Source organism: Chionomys nivalis, chromosome 6, assembly GCF_950005125.1.
Source record: "Chionomys nivalis chromosome 6, mChiNiv1.1, whole genome shotgun sequence".
Taxonomy (NCBI): domain Eukaryota; kingdom Metazoa; phylum Chordata; class Mammalia; order Rodentia; family Cricetidae; genus Chionomys; species Chionomys nivalis.
Genome location: NC_080091.1, coordinates 68,869,806 through 68,889,420, shown reverse-complemented (window position 1 = coordinate 68,889,420; position 19,615 = coordinate 68,869,806). Strand labels below are relative to the sequence as shown.

Genomic DNA, 19,615 nt, shown 5'->3' with positions numbered 1-19,615 from the left:
AAAAAGAAAGGTTAATGGGTAAACTCATTATTCAGCTGCTTTCTTCACACCCGCTTACATGCAAAAGAGAGGAATGCTCAGGCCTGTGTCAGTCACTCCATTGCCTCTAGCAGAAGCAGTAAGTGGCATCGATGCACCAGGATGCATTAGTAATACACTCAAAGCATGTGCCAAGGCCCTGATTGGAGAAAGAAAGTCCCAAGGGCACAGAAGAACCTGACCTCTGATTGCTCATTCCTGGGTACACCCTCGGCAGAGTCCTACACTTCCTGCTGCTCATTTCTGGGTACACCCTTGGCAGATTCCTACAGTTCCTGTTGCGGCGCACAAGGAACTGGACTGGTTTGGCTCTAAGATGCTAAGGAGTACCCCAGTTCTCCTGGTCATCATGGTGTCTTTTCAGGAATCAGCCATCTTGCTCTGGCCTTTCAGTCCACAGTCACTCTGGGAAGGAGCTGTTTTCTTTTCCCAACTCTGCTTTGGTTCCCAACAGCTCCCACTCAGAGGCCAGAGGACATGCTTTAGAGCAACATTTGGTCCAGCCAGTTAGAGCCCATTTACCGCTAAAGGAATTCAACAGCGTCATTCACTGACAGTAATCAACACACAAGTGCATGAAGATGGAGCAGCTGCATAGGAAATCCCCCTTTTCATTCAGCGAGGCCCCTGTCACCCAGCTGGGACTTGGAAAAGGTTTCCATTCTACTTTTCACAATTGTCGAGGAGGGAACCAAGCCAATCCCCAGCCACATGCAAAGGCTAAAATCTCCGTCCAGAAGCTGAACTCAAATCCTAGTATAGATGAGCACATCCCTTCAAGTGACTTTACTCCCTACTGACTCAGTCACCAAGGGCACACAGGGATGCTCAGCTCTTATCTAGGCACACACCAGCCAGGCATAGCCGAGGCAGCACCACAGATAACGCAGGCAGGAGGCTCACAGCGGTCCGCTGCATTCCTCTGGTCTTTTCCCTCTTGGCAGCATCGCAGGCTCTTTTTGAATAACTTCTTCATTTTGTTCTCTGCCATCCTGTGGCAGCTGTGTGGGTGTAACTAGAGCCAAAGAGGACAGTTTGGTTATGGAAAAAAAGCTTCCCTCAAAGCCTGCTCGCCTGTCCCCACCACCTCTGGGAAGCAGGACATGCTGGACCTCACCTTCCTCTGTCTCTGGGCTGTCGCTTGGAATGCAGACCTGCTCTTCCTGAGACTCCGGCACTGGCGCCAGCCAAGGGACCTTTTGGAGACAGTCCTCTGTGCCATAACGCACTAACCTAGTGTTTACCAATAGCATGTGACAGGAGGCAAAAGGAAGAGGGTTATGAAGGAAGACTGAGAGAGATCCTCAGCGGTCATTCCATGGGCCAGTTAGTAAAGGTGACGCAGTCAGATTTAGATGGTAGCATGTGAGTCCTCCAAAGGCCTAAAACACACTGAGGGTGTCTGGTGTGGCCAGCTCACTACGGGACTGTTAGATGGCCCAAGTGCCCGAGGACTCAAGGCTGCCTTTCACATGCGGTCTCCTTCTCCCAGACACAGAAACCCTGAAGCCTCACCACGTGTTCCTAACACATTTGTTTGTACAGCTTTCTTTCTTGAGAACTGCCAGTCTGCAGTTCAAGAGATGGCCCTACAGGCCATAGACCACCTCCCACCTTCTTTGGTCTCAAGGACAAGGTATTCACAGAAATGCTATGTTCTCTTCCCCTATGAAGGACCTTGCATGGCTCCTAGCAAGCAGATGAGATAGAGGTTCTAGGAGAAGCAGGATAACTAGAGATGTTCTACTTCTGCCTAAGAGATGGGAGACCAGAGGATAGGCCTGAAACCCCAGAACAGGGCTTCAGGTGGCCGCTGGGGAAGGGGAGAGCGGAATCTTGTTCCAGTCATGATTTACTAGAGACTTTGGAAGCTGAGGGGAAGAGAAAGTCCTCTTTGAATGGGCCTACTTGGATGCCCAATACTGAGTTCATGATGGTCACAGGTACCTCGTAACTGTGGGGCAGGAGAGAGGTGTTGTTACATCAGTCAGGTTTTATGTATTTAGAATACAGGCAGGCAGCGTCGTTTTGATGGTCGATCTAATTCTTTCAAGTTGTTCAACTACTACAGTGGCACTCAGTGGTTAGGCCAAAAGGGATGTCTGTGGAGATTACTGGCCCTCTCGGGTACTGACTGCCATGACAACAGACTGCAAACAGACACCCATCATTTACCCTCACGCACGTGATGGACACCTTCCCCAGTGATGGACACCAACACTGTTTTTCTGCTGGTCTGTGGAAGATTCTACCAAAGTGATGTCATCCCTACAGGTTCGTGTGACGCAGCCCATCAAACTCTTGGCACTTAGTTTGCTGGTTGGTTGGTTTTGTTTCATCTAATTTTGTTTTGCTTTGGTGTTGGGGATCTAGCTCACGCTAAGCAAACGCCCTTCCCCAGAGCTCTATCACCAGAGCAGACAACTTTAAAAGCAGCGTTTGGCTCCCATGCAGACCTCCTTACACAGGAGGAAAAGAAATACCTGCAGCCATTCTGTGGACTAAGCATTCGGTCATCCTTTAAGCCAAGAGGAGCAGTAGGAGGAGGCGACACAGAGGGAGCCTGGCTTTGGCTGCTGTGACCCACAACCTTTGCATCGTCCCTAGGCCCCGCCTTGCCAATGCTGAGCCGCTTCCAAGTTTGTTGGTCTATTTCTGTCACGGGCCCAAAGTGCACAAACTTTTGCCTGGGGCTGGAGGCTTTCTTATAGGCCCTTGCTTTACGGCTGGCAAAGTCATCTCGGATGGCAGTCTCTGCGTTGATTTCCGGTGAGGGCTCAGGGGTACAGGTGTTCTGAGCATCTCCATCCCTGGTCAGAACCAGAAATCAGTTCCAGGGGATTCCAAGGCAAGGACAAATGAAGATGAAGTTGAGAAGACAAAACCAGATACAGGAAGCCTATTACCATGGCTGGAAAACAATGGCACCCCATCAACCACTCAAATGAAGAAATGATCACTGTTCTTGCCTTGGTAAATAGAGCTTTAAGATTCTAGTGCTCGCAAATCATTAATTCCAAGACCAGAATTGATAGTATAAGAAAACTGTAGGTATAGTGTAATGGCTAGTTATTCAAAAGTCAAGTTGAAATTCTTTACAGTAAGCAAGTTTAGGAGAAAAAATAACCATTCTTAGGAAGTCAGCTGGATAAAGAGGACGTTTTCTGCTAAAGTGGCTTTTGGTATTAACGTTTCCTCTCATGCAGAACGTGCTCACTTCCAGACGTTCTGTGTTGTGAGAGGCACTCTTGGCAGCCATCAAAATAGAAAATGAAACCTTGATAATTGCTCAATTCTCTGAATGGTAATTCCTACCATGATTGGGGGGGGGGTAAAACCATGACACACCTCGTCTTTTCTGACACTTTCAATCTCTCCCATGTCTCCAGGTCAGCTTCTGTAATACTGGAGAGTTTGATGAAGCTCGGAGCCTCGCGATGTGGGGTATGCCTGCCCTGGATTCTCCTCTGGGCCAGGTCGTCCTTCTGGAGATCTGGTGCCTTCCTGAAATTTGTTTCCACTGGTTCTCTCTCCTGAGTTCTCAGGACACAGGCCACTACTGGGTTCACCTCTTCTGGTTGGTTCTGGTCTCTGTTGATTTGATTCAGATCCCCGCATCATTGGAAAAGCCAAGTTCGAGGAAGGGGAGCAGACAAACAGAATGTCAAGCATGGGAACTTGGAGGCTGACGGCAGAGTGAAGGGACAGGAACACCCTTTTCCTTCTCAAAAGGATGGGATGACCAGAGCTGTGGGCACCATCACAGGGTGGGACCTGGTGCCCTGCGCATGCTGGGCAAGTGCTCTATCCCTGAGTTATATCTCCAGCCCTCTTGCTACCCTTTAATACTTGAATGAGGCAGATTCTTTTCTTCCATCTATGATAGTTTCTAGCTTGTCTAGGAAGGAGATCCAGGACTGGCTAAAAGACTGCTGAGGATGGTTAGGAGATTTCAGGCTGGCAGTAATGATGCCCAATGCCCACACTATTCAAGTCACCATAATGAATTGAGTTTTCTGATTGACTCTCTTATCCCTCTCAGAATTTTTTTTTTTTATAGCATCAGTAAATGTCAGTAATGAGCTTGATCCAAACACTAGGATCATCTTAGAGATAGCTGGAACATGGTTTGGATGTGAAACCCCCAATGGCTAGGGAGTACATTTAAGCTGATTCTGAACAGAAAGTTTCAACATTCAGTCTCACCTTTGTACCATAGCACCAGTCTTGGCTGGCTTCTCTAAGCATGAAGAAGAGAGAACACACACTCTCCTCTCTGGGTAGCAACTATTGACCTTTCTGATATTCTCAATTGTTCTACTAAGTTAAATGCAGGTTGACAAATGTAATTTAAGCTAAAACTCCACCAACAATACGTATACTTAAACAGCCTCTCACACTGTGTCTTCTGTGTGTGTACCAAGCAAAGAGATACACATCCATCTGTAATCCTAGCATCTGGGAGATAGAGACAGGAGGGACAGGAGTTCAAGGCTAGCCTCCCTCAGCTTGTAAGTTCCAGGTCCAGACTGAGCTACACAAAACCCTATGTCCAAAGGAAAGCAAAATATATAGAACAACAAACACCAGCTGTTTACCAAGTTCAATTGTTTTGCTTATATATTGGCTTTTAATTCAATGAAGTGCAAGAGAGATAATCATATTCTTAGTTCCCCAGACTTTAGCTCTCTAAAATGATGGGCAGAAAAATAATAAGATGTGAATTATGATTTTGACATTAGGAAAACACACAAGATGACACTCTTTGCAGGGTGAAATTCTGTATGTAGATACCGTGACTGTTGTCACCTGTCTTGGTACAAAACCCACTAGTCAAATCCCACGTGGTGACATGCATTCAGTGTTTTTAGTGCACCTGCATTCTGACTGTGACCTGTCTTGTGAGGTCAGGTGTGGGGCTTTCTACTTGTGATATGTCAGTCTTTAAACAGTTTTGGATTTGGGGCCATTTAAACTAAGATGATGGGAGAAAGATGAGACTAGAAAATTCACTTGAGAATGATTTCTGTATCCATGGAAGTGTGTTATTTGTCAGAGAAGGGGTGTATATGGTGTGTGTATCTGTGTATGTAAGCACATGTGCATACATGTGAGTGTGCAGGCACATATGCCTGCACGTATGTATGCATATGTGATGTGCGTGTCCATGTGTGTGACTGCATTTGCTCATGTGCCGTGACATACATGGGGAGGTCAGTGGACAACCTCAGATGCTGAGCTTCCCCTTCTCCCTTTCTGAGACCCTCTCTTCTTTACTGCTCTATGCTAGGCTAGCTGCCTTGCAAGCGTTGACATTTCTCTTATCTCCATCTCCTGTTACCTGGGAGACAGGACTGCATTGGGATTACAGACACCTGGGCTACTGCATCTGGGATTCTGTGTGGGTCTAGCCCCTGCTTTCATTCCGATGAGAAATAGCCACCATTAATTTGTCCTAGCAATCTTGCCTGCGTGAGACAAAAGAACAAGCTTTGTTTTTCTCTTTCTGTCTAAAACAAGGCTAAGCCAAGGGACTAACAGGAAGGTAACAGCTGTTTTCTGCCCCCTTTGAATGAAGTGGAGCACTCTGGAGTGTTGCTTATTCTCTGAAAGGCAGCTGAATATGTCTAGGTGGCTAGTGATGTGAACTTACAACACCAGGGGCTGCAGAGAGGGATGGGGACCGCGTACAGATCATCCACGCTCAGTTATGATCTTCTCATTTACACGCATATGGAATGCGCACCTTTTATGTTCTACATTTTTCTTGTCTGACGGTCCCTTTGAGAGCCACTTGCTGCCACATGTCTCGCCCGCATCTTTTATCCGGTAAGGCCCATACAGGAGCTGATTAAGCGGCACTATCGGCTTGTTTTGGTTCATCCTTGCCCTCCTTGCGGCAAAGTCATCTTTCTCAAGGTCAGGCAGTCGACAGGCAGCTTCATCTTCTGACTCTGAGTCTTTGCCATGCTGAGTCAGGAAAGGGTTTTCCTTCCGAAGGACGATATCCCGAGCAGCTTCTTTCTCATCACTCAATGGCTTTTGACTGACAGAGTAAAACCAAATGGAACTCCACATGTGACCAGATCAAAACACTGTTAACTCCCCAGCTCCAGGCAACTGCACTGCTATGGAACAGGCCTCTCAATGCTGTTAGTTGAATGGGCATCACCTTATTATCTTAGTACCAAGTTGTAGCGCAGTTAGGAGAGGCTTGCAATCTTGAATTCGGGCAGATACACACACTAAAAAGTCACGTCATTTAGGGTCCCATGAGCATCCATAAAAGCAAAATCCTAAATGGCTCGGAAAGTGACAACCCAAATTCTTTTTGTGAAATTGGGGGAAAGGTGGGGTGCTCTTTACTGACACTTTTCTTTATCAGGGCATTGGCAGTGCACACAGTAGGCATTCAGTTTGGTTTGGGCTGACGGAACACAAGAATGAGCCCAAGAAATGGCCTGGAAGAAAACTCATGAATGAAGCCACGTGTTAGAACACAGGACAAATGCCCACTATAAAGCCTAAGGGAGGTCTTTCTGCAACCAACTGAGCTGAACGGAGACATGTGGGATAGATTAAAACCACTTAGAAGATGACATACAAGCTGATCAAGCCTCGCATTCTCCCATCAGCACCTGCTCCCTCCCCTCCATTCCCTTGGCTCTCCACCTCCCAGGTCTGCTTCCTTTCTATTGGTGGATGTGCAGTACAGCAAGGGAAAGGCGGTCTGCCAAATTATTGCTACAGATGATTTCCATTTTCAAAGGCCTCTTGAAGGCCCCTTAAAGCCAGAAGCTTTAAACTGCTAAAGGCAATCTGACAGTGACATGCCAGGCAGCAAGCCTCCCAGGTTTTCCTTGTGTCCTGGGGTGGTAGGCAAGACAGCAATTGTGCTTACACCACATTTGAAGAAAATCCCATCCCTCCATGCATTTAAAAGGCCAGTTTCATTTTAAAGTCACAACGGGTTGGAACCTTTAGTCCCCCGCCGTTTATTACATTCTCCATTCATAAAGACGACAAACAAACAAAAAATGATCAGATTTCTACAAAAGCACACCGACTTAGTGTGGGCTTTTAGAAAGACGATTAAAAGCTCTTGAACTGACGACACAGCAAAAAAGCAAATCAAAATAATTTGATTTCTAAAAAAAAAATGTACCTATTTTGTATGCGTTTTATGAGATGTGACTTAAAGTTCCCCAGTGGAGGGCACAGCTTAGGGGCAGAGCACTTGCCTAGCAAGTACACAAGCTGAAGAGCAATCGGTAGTACATCTTAGTATATCTCCCCCAATCTCTCCCCCTCCCCAAATGTGTTTAAGGTTGGGCAAGATGGCTCAGCGGGTGAAGAAGCATGCTGCCCAGTGTAACAACTCTCTGACTCCTGGACCCATGTGGCAGAAGAACAGATTGTTCTCTGACCCTCACGTATACCCTATAGCACACTGACAGGAACATGTACACACTAAAAACAAAAATGGTCAAAAATTTAAAGACTAAATTCTCCATCATCAAAGGTCAAACTCATGTCAAGAATAAAGACAGGACAAATTAACCTGGCTAAGGATAGAACCAGCGACCAGACACTCTACTCTGGTTGATCAGCTGGTCCACTGTTGTTTTGTACTGAATGAATGAAATGTGTGCCCTGGCCATGCTGAAGCAAGCATGGGCAGCCCATATATGATGGTTCTGTTGATCCTGTCCATATTGGGTTTCATGGTCTAAGTTGATGAGGATGACTGATCGGTCTCTTCCTCAAGAGGGCACCAGATCTCATTACAGATGGTTGTGAGCCACCATGTGGTTGCTGGGAACTGACTGAACTCAGGACCTTTGGAAGAGCAGGCAGTGCTCTTCACTGCTGAGTCATCTGTTGCAAAAGAAGTCACTACCATGTAGCGACAGCAGATCTTTTGAGATTTGAAAAATCAAAATATGCTTGGTTATAGTCACAACACTTCTTCACTATTAGCAATTATTTTCTTTTTTCTTTTTTTTTTTTCTTTTTTTTTTTGGTTTTTCGAGACAGGGTTTCTCTGTGGCTTTGGAGCCTGTCCTGGAACTAGCTCTGTAGATTTCAAAACAAATGTGTGTGATATTTTACTTCTCAATAAATTTATTATTTAAGGTACTGAACACTGCCCTTAGAGTTGCACACTTGATTCTTAGTCTCCTGCCTAAGCCCTCCCTAGACTGTGTTCACTTTCCTCCCCTGAATCCTTGGTTGACATGTCTGGGAAAGATCAACTTGGACTGGTCAACTATGGCTGTGAAGAATAGTTAGTAGAAAATGATAGACCACTGAATCTCTTCAGAGTCATTATGCAAAAGCAAATTGATTATAATAATACTGGTCAGTGGATAATGAGCATACCGCGTGTGGTAGAATTCCTCCCAAGTAGTAACTCTAAAACCAAAACTGCATGGCCTATGGTATATACTTCTCCTCATTTTATCAAGCAGAAAGATTAGGCCAAGAAATCTGCACGAGGTCAAAGAGCTGGTGCATAAATTCAAATACAAATCAAGGCACGCTGGGTCCAGAGGCCCTGCTCTGTGGCGATGAATAGAGCACTGTGCTATGATTGGACAAACAACAATGCCAGAAGCAGCTCTGAAAGCAGAGCATCATACCAAAAGAGAAGAGAAAAGAGAAAAAAACCATTATCATTACTATGAGAACAGGAAAAAGGGAAGTAATTTGGTTACTAAATAAAGTGATTTCTGTGAGTTGTGCTCAGAGTTGTAAATTGCACTGCACAGAAGCATTTGCGAGGACTGGTGATGGCAGAATGCTAACTAGTGCTACCTCACAATTCTGCTCAACGTGGAATAGTTTCCAAAGCCCTTTCAACAGACAGCACCTCATATATTCTCGGACCCCTGTGTGGGGGAGATCATCAGTATGAACCAAATCGAAGACTGAAATTCTTTCCCTTTTTTGACTGCGAGGCCTGGCCTACATCTCGGAAAGCATTTGTTAAAATAAGAAGTTTGCATGTATGCAAATGGCCCCGCCAGTTTACAGCGCCAACTCGAGCCGTGCAAATCTGGTACCTGATGCATCTTGCAAGCCCAGCTGGGCTGCGAATTCTCCGAGTGTTTCTTTTTAGGCTAACTGCCCAGTGTGGCACGACTTGTTTCAACTGCTCTCAATTTAGATATGTGCGCTTCTGCGAAGAGACTGAATAAAGTTCCTCTATCAATGGCCACTTTAAGACACTCCCGGCTACGGAATATCTCTACTCCAACTGGAAAACTGTTACCATGAGCAATTCTTGTTCATTGTATGAATTCTGTAAATTCAGAGCTTTGTTGCTGTCTCAGAGAAATGAGAACTGATGTGATGTAAATTATTGGCTGGTACTACCGACCATGAAATAAAAATGCACTGAAGGCAGATATGGAGAAGAACAGTCACAAGCACCTATGTACCCAAAATATTTCAATGACTTCCATTCTGTATTATTTAGTCTTTAAAGGCAGCTTATTGTTAAACTCTTATATATTTTTAATTTTCAGTAACTATAAGTCTGAGAAGCTGATTACACAAAATTATGATTTCCATTTTGCAGAGAGTACTAAGGTTTCTAGTTCAAGTTTTACGAACTTAGTCAAGTAACTTTCAATGGGTCTGCAGAAGCAGCAGAGACAGGCCGCTCAGACTTACATTTACTGACAGGCTTGGCCACGGCTGGGTCGACACTGCTCACGAGAAGGAATACGAGCCACATGTAATTTGAAATGCAGAGCTCTAGTGGGGACCAAGGGCAGTCACAGCTACTTGGGAGGCTGAATCAGGAAGATCACAAGTTCAAGACCTGATTCAACTACAGAGAAATGCAGAGCCCAGCTTATGACCTAGCAATCCTGTCAGCCTCACAAAAAAAAAAAAGAAAAAGAAAAAGAAAAGAAAAGAAAGAAAAAAGAAAAGAAATACTATCATGATAAGAAAGGTTATGGACCTGGACCCAATGCTGCATAGGATAAGGCAGAGAAAACGCTTGTCTCATAATGTCTAAAGTTTATATATTTCAAAGCTTATGAGATGATGATTAAAACTAAGGAAGTGGGGAAGGGAAAAGGGGGAGACAGCTCTGTAGGTAAGCCCTTGCTGTACAAGGAAGAGGACATGACTTTAATCTGGCAGCACCCACTTAGAGGGGAGTAGCTGTAACCTCAGTGCTGGGGGGAAGAGGCAAAGACAATGGCATCACTGGGACTTTCTGGCCACCAGCCTAGCTCCAGATTCAATCAGAGATCCTGCTCAAGGGAATAAGGTGGAGGCTAATAGAGCAACATACATGATGTCCTCCTCTGACCTCTGCACGCTCAAGAGCACGAACACGTACATGTAACACACACACACACACAGAGAGAGAGAGAGAGGAGGGGGAGAATATAAATAAATTAAGAAAAAGCTGGCATTCTCTTTTACTCCTTTTCCCTGGCAGTGAACAGCCAGCTTGGCTTGGCAGTGAGTGTGTTCTATTGAAAGAAACTGGGCTCTCCAGAAAGGCCTGTTCGTTCTCTTGGGAACGTCACGGGCAACAGCAGAAACCTCCCTGTTACCCTGTCTCCAGGCACGGCAGACACATTCAGAGTCACAGAGGTCATGCCTGTGTCTGTCTGGTCCCTAGACTGGGGGAGCTGCAGAAATCAGGAGGGAGCCGGCATCTGGTACAGAGGGACATGGAAGAGTATGTGTCTGGCGCTGGGCTGCGTCTGCTCTTCCTCTGAAGATTTCTGAAATGTCTATTGTCCCTGGGAGGGTTGTCTCCCTCTGTCATTAATTACCATGTGGTTGAGAAGATTCACAGACCAGAAGAAAAGGCTGAGTGAGGAAACACGTGCAAATAATTAGAAGAGAAGTACAGTCACGTGAAACCTATAATTCAGTTAAAAAATTTACTTCTCCAATGGGAAACACCAAGTTAAGAGAACTCAAATCTCTATGGCATTTTAATTTAGGGAGAAGTGAATCTTGGTTATTTTACCCTCTTAAAAACAGAAATTTGGCTTCTTTGACAGACTCTTAGAGGGAGGGGGTAATTAAGTTAACATGGTCATAAAATAAAATAGAAGAAAAAGCAGTTTATATACTGTTTTTCAAAAAAAACTTCGATGGAAACTCTAATAAATATTAACCACCACACATATATTGCGAAGTCCTACTCTCTTCTCTGTTCCTTGATGGTAAGATACCTCCTGATTTCTTTTTCACAAGCAGTATGGGTCCCATTGACTTCTAACCTTGTGTGGTAAAGGAACGACATGCATCTTTGCTCCGTGTATATATTGGCTTCAAAGTAACGCAAAGACGTATATGAGGATCCCTGGGAAGGAAGCAGAAGAGTGGCCTAGCTATGAAGGCCCCCCCCTCCCACCGTGTATGTATGTCCTTTTCTTGCATAGCACATGCCCTGCTAACAGTTCTTCCCAGCTGAGCAACAGTCCTCAAGAATTATCTTTAGCTTCTTTGCTGGGTTCAAAAATGTGATGGCTAGAATCCATCTGGATGTCAAAACAAGAGACTTGAGGTCAAATGCTCTGGGACATTGGCATGGTTCAATGATTTATACTCTCACTTTCCACACGCAGAGAATCCTTCCCCCCAACCCCCGCGTGATTTGCATTCCAGTAAAGCAACTTTTTTGCCACATTAAAAGCAGAACCCCAAGTGTGGATAAACTTAGCATGACTTTCAACTCTACTGTGACTTATATAAAGTTAAGTGACAACGACGCAGGCATGCTGGGCTGGTGGCATGGTGTATGTGGCTTCAGGAGTGAGCTAGCAGCGAAAACCTGTCTACCAAATGAACTCCTAGAGACTAGAGCGGATACTCAGCACTTCTATGGGGGACATTCTCTGGGCATATTCATAGCTGCCTCAACGTGACTTTAAACGCTGCGTGAGAAAGTCTGGGATGTGATGCCATTAACAAGCCTGCAAAACTCTGCTTCCCAGCTAACTTGGATGACACAGATAAGAACGGACTCAGATAACAGCAAACATGCATGGAAGCAAAAGTGACCCCCTAAATACAGCATCTCCCACCAGAACCACATTCTAAACCATGACTCCTTGTTTGTATACTCAATGTTTTACTGTGAAATATGCTTCCCACTGAGTGGTGAGGGTCACTTCCGGAACTCCCAACCTGTACATAACTTTGTGCTCCACCATCTTATTGCTGTGTGAGCCCAATAAGCACCCTGTATTCCCTTGCTCAGCCTCTGCTGCTCTTTCAAAGACTCCAAAGACCATGATTTTCTTGATGGGCTTTTAGCTAAAAGACTTCACAGATACGATAAAAAATAAGATACACACACCAAAGTTGTAGAGATTTGATTCTGCATGTTTGTCCGCTCATCTGTGTAACTTAGTAACTGTGGTCTAAGTTTAGAGACAGGAGTCAGGCAAGCTTGAAATATGGTGTATGGTGAGCGGATGCTATTCATTACTTGTATTCAGCTTCTAGCTTGGTCTCTGGGATATGCAGGTATTTGAAGGATACAGGAAAAGTATATTTCCAACACAGCCAAAAAATTTTTGGATATCCAGAAGATCCAGTGTGATATTATTTTTCATTATTTCAGAGACCTGTTTATAATACAAGCAGACTTTACATCAGAATTTCTAGAAACACATACTACATGTTTAGGGTAGGCAGATTAACTGTGGGGTCTCACAAACAGGGAAAGAATATATTCTATATTTTTACCCTACAATTAGATCTATAAAAGTTAACACTGGATACTTTAAGAATGTGATCATGGGAATAAACACATAAGGAGCCTATGAAGAGAGATGAGATGCCCTTGGGAGGAAAACAAGGTGCTACAGTCAAAGTACCTGAATCCGGCTGTCGGGTCAGCTACAGCCAGGTCTGCAGGTCACTTACTGTCCTTGCTATGTTCTGAATGTGGGTTGTCACCAGAATCCCCATCAGCTCATGTGTGGTTTTGACCTCTAGATGGTGACACTGTTTTGGGAGATGGGACATGGGATCTGACTGGCAGAGGTGGATCTCTGGAAGCAAGCCTTGGGGGAGGGCTGCAGCCTAGCCTTATTGATTCCGTTCTCTACTGCCTGACACAATAAAGCCAGCTGCTTCATGCTCCTGACAATATGACCAAGCTGTTCCCACCTCCACACTTTCCCGGACACGATGGGATTAAAATCCCCCGAGATCAGGGGCGAAAATAAATCATTCTTCCCTTAAGTGGCTAAGATCAGGTATCTTTTCACAGCGTGAAGTAATATAACCACCCACCCTTTGTTTCTCCTTCTGGAAAAGAAGCGAGTATATGAGTGACCTTTTAAAATGTAAAGGAACAGCAAGAATGAAAAGAATTTCAGGTGTTGAACTGCTCTGAGTGTCAATTTGTTACATAAGCATTGACTGCAAGATCATTTGTGAGGATCATGGTGGTTCTGATGAAAAAAATAAATAACAAGCTTTTCAACCTCCCTTCAATAAAGCTGTAGACCTGTAGAATACTGTGGCTTTGATTGTTAAAACACTTCCTCTCCCCTATCCCACACGACCTAGCCAGAGCACTGCACGCTGATGCCTTTAGCTGCAATGAGGAGAAGTCATTGCTCCATTCCTAGCTTTTCAATCATCATGCTTTAGAAAATGCACTGGCAAATTCAGTCCTCACTTCTTCTTAAGAGAACAAGGATATTTTTCTAAGTCAGTTATTCTCTAGGAATAGATTGTCCCCCTATTTCAAAACACTGAACATATTCTAATGATGGGTCGGTCACATGACGTAATGAGCCATTTAGGAGTAGTATGAGAGTTAACGAGACACAAGCAAGAGAAAAATATAATGTTATTGCTAGGTAAATCCTGCAGCCCATAATAGCTGACCACGGGGACGGGGTCTAAGGAAGCACAGAGAGTTCACACTTGATCTCCATTTTAAGTAGCCAAGGACTCAGCAGAGACATGCCGAGGCAGAGTAGTCTATCTGTCTAGAGCAGGGAAGAGCCATGTGGTGAATTTGTAGCAACTGGGGAAACCAGATGAGAGAAGTCAACTCGCTAGACCGATTCCAAACCTGCGGGCATGCAGAAGGCCAGCCAGGCCAGCCCTCAGCTGGCAGAGCTAACCTGGCAAAGCGCTGTGCTGCAGGCATGACCTTGATCCCAGCTTCCTCCAGCCTCCTGCGCTTTTGGCTTTCCACAGCATCTCTGTCTTCAGGAATGGCAGTCAGCACCACAGCAACCTCCTCAGGGGACTGCTCCTCACCATTGCCCGGAGGAGGTTCTAACCCACCGTGAGGCCACCCGTCGTGGCCCGTCTGGCTGCTGGGGTCATCTTCACCAGGAGACCCTGCTTCATTTCCCTCCTCCTGTATTGTTTCTGGATAACTAGTGGGTTGGACAACATGGTTTACTAAGCTAATAGACAAGCCAGGAACACACTGGACATTGCTGTTTCCAAGACATTTCGACATCACTTTTAACTACAAAATAAACAGCCACAGCCCAGAACGTGATCCTGCTAATTTGAAGCCGACTTAGTGTAGCTGATTAACACAATGCATTTCTCCTACATACTGATCAGGGACTCTTGCAAACTTGGTATGGAAAGCAAAAAACAACTTCTGCTGGAAAGGTAAAATTCATTAGTTTTGATCAGTAAGCAAAAATTTTAACTAAACATTCCCTCAATGGAAAAAGCGTAGACAATAAAAGTGAGAATTAAAGTCCTTAGAAGGTTACTAAAGACAGGGACTGTTCTCTACTGTTTGACTATTGGGTCCCCAAATCCTAAAAGATAATACCCAGCGCATAATAGATAGGCAACACTCAACACATACTTGCAGAATAAATATGTACCTTAATATAGAGATTAAAGAAATCGCTTCCTGCTCTTTAAAAAAAAATGAAAAATATGCCTTTCATTTACTCTGACCCTTATCTGCACTGATCTTCAAGTCCCATCGGCGCTGTTCTTATCTTTGCTTGCTCTACATGAGTGTGTCGAGAGTCTTTCTGTACAGTCTTTGTACACCCACTGTAACAGGCTCAGAAGTTGGGCAGCCTCCACAGTAGGGCACACGCGATATGTGTTTTCCACATTCTGTCAATGGGACTGACCTCAGAGCATCAGCTCCTAAGCGAACTATTTCTTAGTTACCTATTGTGTGCCAGGCACAGTGCTAGAGACCTTCATGAAATTGGTATTTCATGCAAAGCGCTCTGGGATGCGCTGGCCACTTCCTTTCCTTCAAGATGGCACCTCAAAGTCCTGAAACCTCATTCCTACCTGAAGGGCCTTTCCCCGCCCAGGGGGGAGGTGGCCGTGCTCCAGCTCTTCCTGTATTCCTCCCGCTCGGCCTTCTTCTTTCTCAGAGGTGCTGGGACATAGGCCGTCTGGTTGCTTTTGTTCGGGAGGTACTGGTTAAACGGTACTGCAGACTTCGGCTCACCATGGGAAGTCCGTCGTGCAGACATATCATCTTTCTTCACATCCGGCAACTTCCGGTGTGGCAAGTCAGATTCAGAGTCGCTTCCTCTTCCTGGGAAAGAGAGGATGAACGCTGGGAAGGTGTGCTGGGCTAGCAGGGACACTCAGTGGCATCTCTATAGAATCAAGTAACTCTTGTGTGTTCTGCAATTCAGACCCTGAGTTAGAAACTTGGAAAATCCCTAAATTAACCTCCTCTGGAAAAAGGCCTCAGTTTCAGTGAGGGAAAACCAAAAAAACTACAAGCATGTTTTTTTATTGTTGTTGTTGCTGGTGGTGGGCTTTTGTTATTATTATTTTTTTTTTATAGAGGTAAGCCTAAGTGTGCCAGGAATTACAGTAAGTGACACATTTGTGTGGAATTCTTTGCCTGCCAAGGTTTGCTTTGGCCGCTCTCAAGAGAAAATCTTACCAGTTTCCCAATGGGATTTTACTTATCTCTAGCGTCTACTGTGCTAGACATTGTGACATGGATGAATTAGAAATTATTTGTCTTTACATATCTTTACCCTGCCTCAGAACACAGAGAAGGTACAAATTATCTATTAGCAAAGACAGGTAAGAAGGGCAGAACTTAGAAAAGTGACTACTTGGACTTCCTTGAGGGTTTACCTCCCATGAGGCTTCATCTTCTTCTACAGAGTTTTCCCAGCTCCCTTGGACAATCTTCTTCCTACTGCCCCTACCAACCCATGATCATGTCTTCTCCTGGGACAGTTCATTCTCCCTTTGTTTTGAAAACCAGAACTGTCCAGGATACAGCTTCTAAGGCATGCCATTGCAGCCAGTGGGCATCTCACACTCAGATGGATACATGATTTAGTTTGGCTGAAGAGTGTTTTGTTTTGTTTTGAATGCAAAGGAATTGAACTCTGCCAACATCAGCCTTGCTCCTTGATCACAGCCCCAATAATTGTAACACATTCTTTTTGTCCAAGTCTCATGTTGTTAGATTTCCAAGGTCGACTAGAATGAAGCTATCATTAAGAAAAACACGATCATATGAGTAACTGATATTTTAATGCTGGCTGAAAACTCTCAATCAATGAATGACATCATTCTGACTCTGTTGATAGTGAAGACATTTATGCTTAAGAAGAGAGTCAAGAGCTGGGACAAGGCAGAGGGGGGGGGGTGTGTATGCACGGTTTTGGGTCAGATCCACTCCATTTCCAATTCTGCTATTCATTAATCTTGTTAACCTGATGTTATCTAAATCGTAAAGTGGGGGTAATAACGCCATCTGCTTTATGGGGCATCTGGAAGGGTTGAATCCACCTGTAACCACTGTTCTGGTCTCTGGCACCGAGTGTTTAATACACGCTGCCTGCTCTTTATGTCATGACACGGACATGAACTGTGGCTTCCTAACACACTTGACTGTCCTTCTCTGTGATACTGGAATGAAAGGACTTACCCCAAAGATTAGACAATATAATGATGTTTAAGAGACCATAAGAGTTAAGAGCACTGGCTGTGAACAAGTTGTGCGTTGAATGTGAAATATTCAGACTATGAATTATTCATGGCACTTGCTTACAGTCTCTCTTCTGAAATTTTGGCCATTTCCTGACTTGTTAGTATTTGATTCATTATTTAGCCCCTTACCCACCATAAGTCCTAACAAGTGTTTCTGTCAGTGCCAAAATAAAAGGTTGCCTGTAAGCAAATACACACACCACCTTCCCTTGCCAAGCACACGGATTTGTTTCTCCACGTGATAGTAGCCTCTCTTTATAAAGACAGAAACAGGCTCAGAGGAGCCAGACGGGTTCTCCCCTCCCCATGGCTGATTAGTGCGGGCTCAGGGAAACTGGACACCCAAAGTTCTGTCCTGTGAGCACACTGTTCTGAGAGAAACATCTTCTTAAAGTGTCCCGAGTAGGGAAATACTCCACTGTGCTGAATAAAGAATTAAAGTCAATGAGTTTTCCATCTACTACAACAGTGTAGTGATGATCAGTTGTCTTAGGTCCCTCAATTTACACCCTAGGGGCCATATTTCTGTATACTAGCTAAGTATCATCACAACATACTGGAAGCTCAAAATATGTTAACATGTAAGCACACCCCTTTCCTCCTGGAATTACTCTTCAGGACTGTCTCAACAGACATTTTAAGGGAATGTTAACTTGCCAATGTCCCAGGGCTTAGCTGTAAAGTGGGTAGCTTCAGTGGTGTACAGCCAAGATGGCATTTCAGTTCCACCACTTGCTAGCTCCGTGACACTGGGAATTTCAACCCCTGTACCCTACGTTCCCATGGTCGACATGGGGATGACACTAGTGCTCGCCTGGGATGTTGTGAGGATTCAGTGAAGTGACACAGACGACCTCAGGAAGGCTGGCGTGTTATGCCTGCATAATTGTAAGGCTAGACCTAAAAAAGATGCTTATCTCACTTTAGCCTGTGAACATGGAAATTTACTAGGTTGGCTTCTCCTCAAATGTGCAAAGTTAGGAAAACATAACAGAGCACACGGTGCAATATTATTTTATCAATGTCTCACCCTTCTTTCCCATGTGGCTACCAGCAAGTAGAGCCATTCATGTCCATTATCCCTCTCGGCCCCCTCTTCCTTCCACATATTTGCTGCTAGATACCCCTCAAATTACAAATACTTTGTAATTTTTTCTAGCACTTCATTTTTGCTTACTTGTTATTTCTATTTTGTAACACATCATTTTGAAAAAATATGGAGATACTGAGTTAATGCAATGAGTCATATTTATGAAATACTACTAATTTTCAAAGCAAAATATGACTAATTTTCAAAGCAACAAGAGTACAAGGTTGCATTTCTTGCTCAATGGAGTTTTTTAAGGACCTTCACAGGTGATGCCGGTGGAGGCTGAAGGAGGTACTTGGTACCTGGTTGGCAAGACAAGTTGGCTGAAGCAAGCCTCGGGGCTTAGAGCCTTCCTACCAGAAAACCATATCCAACTCAGAATCATGGAGCTTCTGCATGTGACTTGTCTCCTTTGAATTGGTCAATAGGTACCCACCATATAACAAAGTTGAAGCCTTCCATATGGACCCAATATAAAGGCAAAGAATTTTATGTTAAAATTGCCCCCGATTCCTGATTGTGGGACAAGAAAATGTTAAGACATACCCCCCCCCCGCGCCCCAAAAGTCTTTCACTTTCAAATGTGGAACTATTTTAGAACTAGCAATCTTACTGATTAGCATCATTTTAAGGAACATACCAAAAGGAAGATTAAGAGATGTGTTTTTTCTTTTGAGGCTTCACTAGACCTTGATTAGTTTACAGGAAGAGAAGCCTTAAGATATCAGATTAACTGGTGAAACCTGTGGAAGACGCAGGGGGATCGGTAGGGCTGTGTTCATCTGATTGTTCACTGTTCATCTGCTGGAGAAAGCATTTACCCATAGCCTCTAGTTTATCAGCCTTAATTGCTGCGACTATACTGTGCTTTGGGCTATTTTAGTATAATATTACTAATCACCATCTCAAATGCTTTCAAGATGCAGTTTCAACTCTGAACCCTCAAAGCTGGTGACAGACTAAAGCATCCACAGTTACAGAAGAAAAAAAAAGGTGAAAAAGAAGTCATATTTTTTCGAAGTTAAAACAAACAACATGGGTGACATAGTTTGGCTGAGATGGTTTTGGTAAAAGCAAACCCAAGCTTAGGCTGTATGAAAGCATACTTAGATCACAGACTTGGTATTTTAACTTCTAGTGCTGTGGGTGGTACTTAAGATGTCAAATAAAATTTCAGAAATATTTCTCAAGCAGCTCACAATGTACCATGGAATTCTTTGGGAGTCACACACTATGTGGCCCTGAGGCTAAACTGTCTGCTGAAAAGTGTACATTCTGACTGTAGAATAGCGACTTTAGAATAAAACCTCTACCGGGTAAGGGAAAGTAGCCTGGGTAAATTAAGAGGACCCACTCGAACCCACACTTCTTGAGGCTGTCACAGTTAAACTACCAGACCGACAGTGATTTTCATCATATAGAAATATTGGGACAAAGGCTTAAACTCCTGAAGACACATCTGTAAAATAAGGATCTGGGGTGTCTCCCAGCTCTGTGCAAGTAAAACTAAGA

At 44.3% G+C, this 19,615-nt stretch overlaps 1 protein-coding gene across 13 annotated transcripts in view; it reads right to left on the bottom strand.

The window, feature by feature from the left end:
* Limch1 (LIM and calponin homology domains 1) overlaps positions 1–19,615 on the bottom strand; it is a 306,925-nt gene that overhangs the window by 58,793 nt on the left and 228,517 nt on the right. For 12 of the 13 annotated variants that reach the window (XM_057772410.1, XM_057772416.1, XM_057772409.1 and 9 more), the window contains one exon: positions 15,334–15,586. In XM_057772410.1, coding sequence (XP_057628393.1) covers positions 15,334–15,586 — 253 coding nt within the window. Of the gene's footprint in view, positions 1–942; positions 1,055–1,156; positions 1,273–2,522; positions 2,850–3,387; positions 3,631–5,785; positions 6,086–14,171; positions 14,433–15,333; positions 15,587–19,615 lie in introns of all 13 variants that reach the window. The other variant, XM_057772413.1, reaches the window with a different exon arrangement.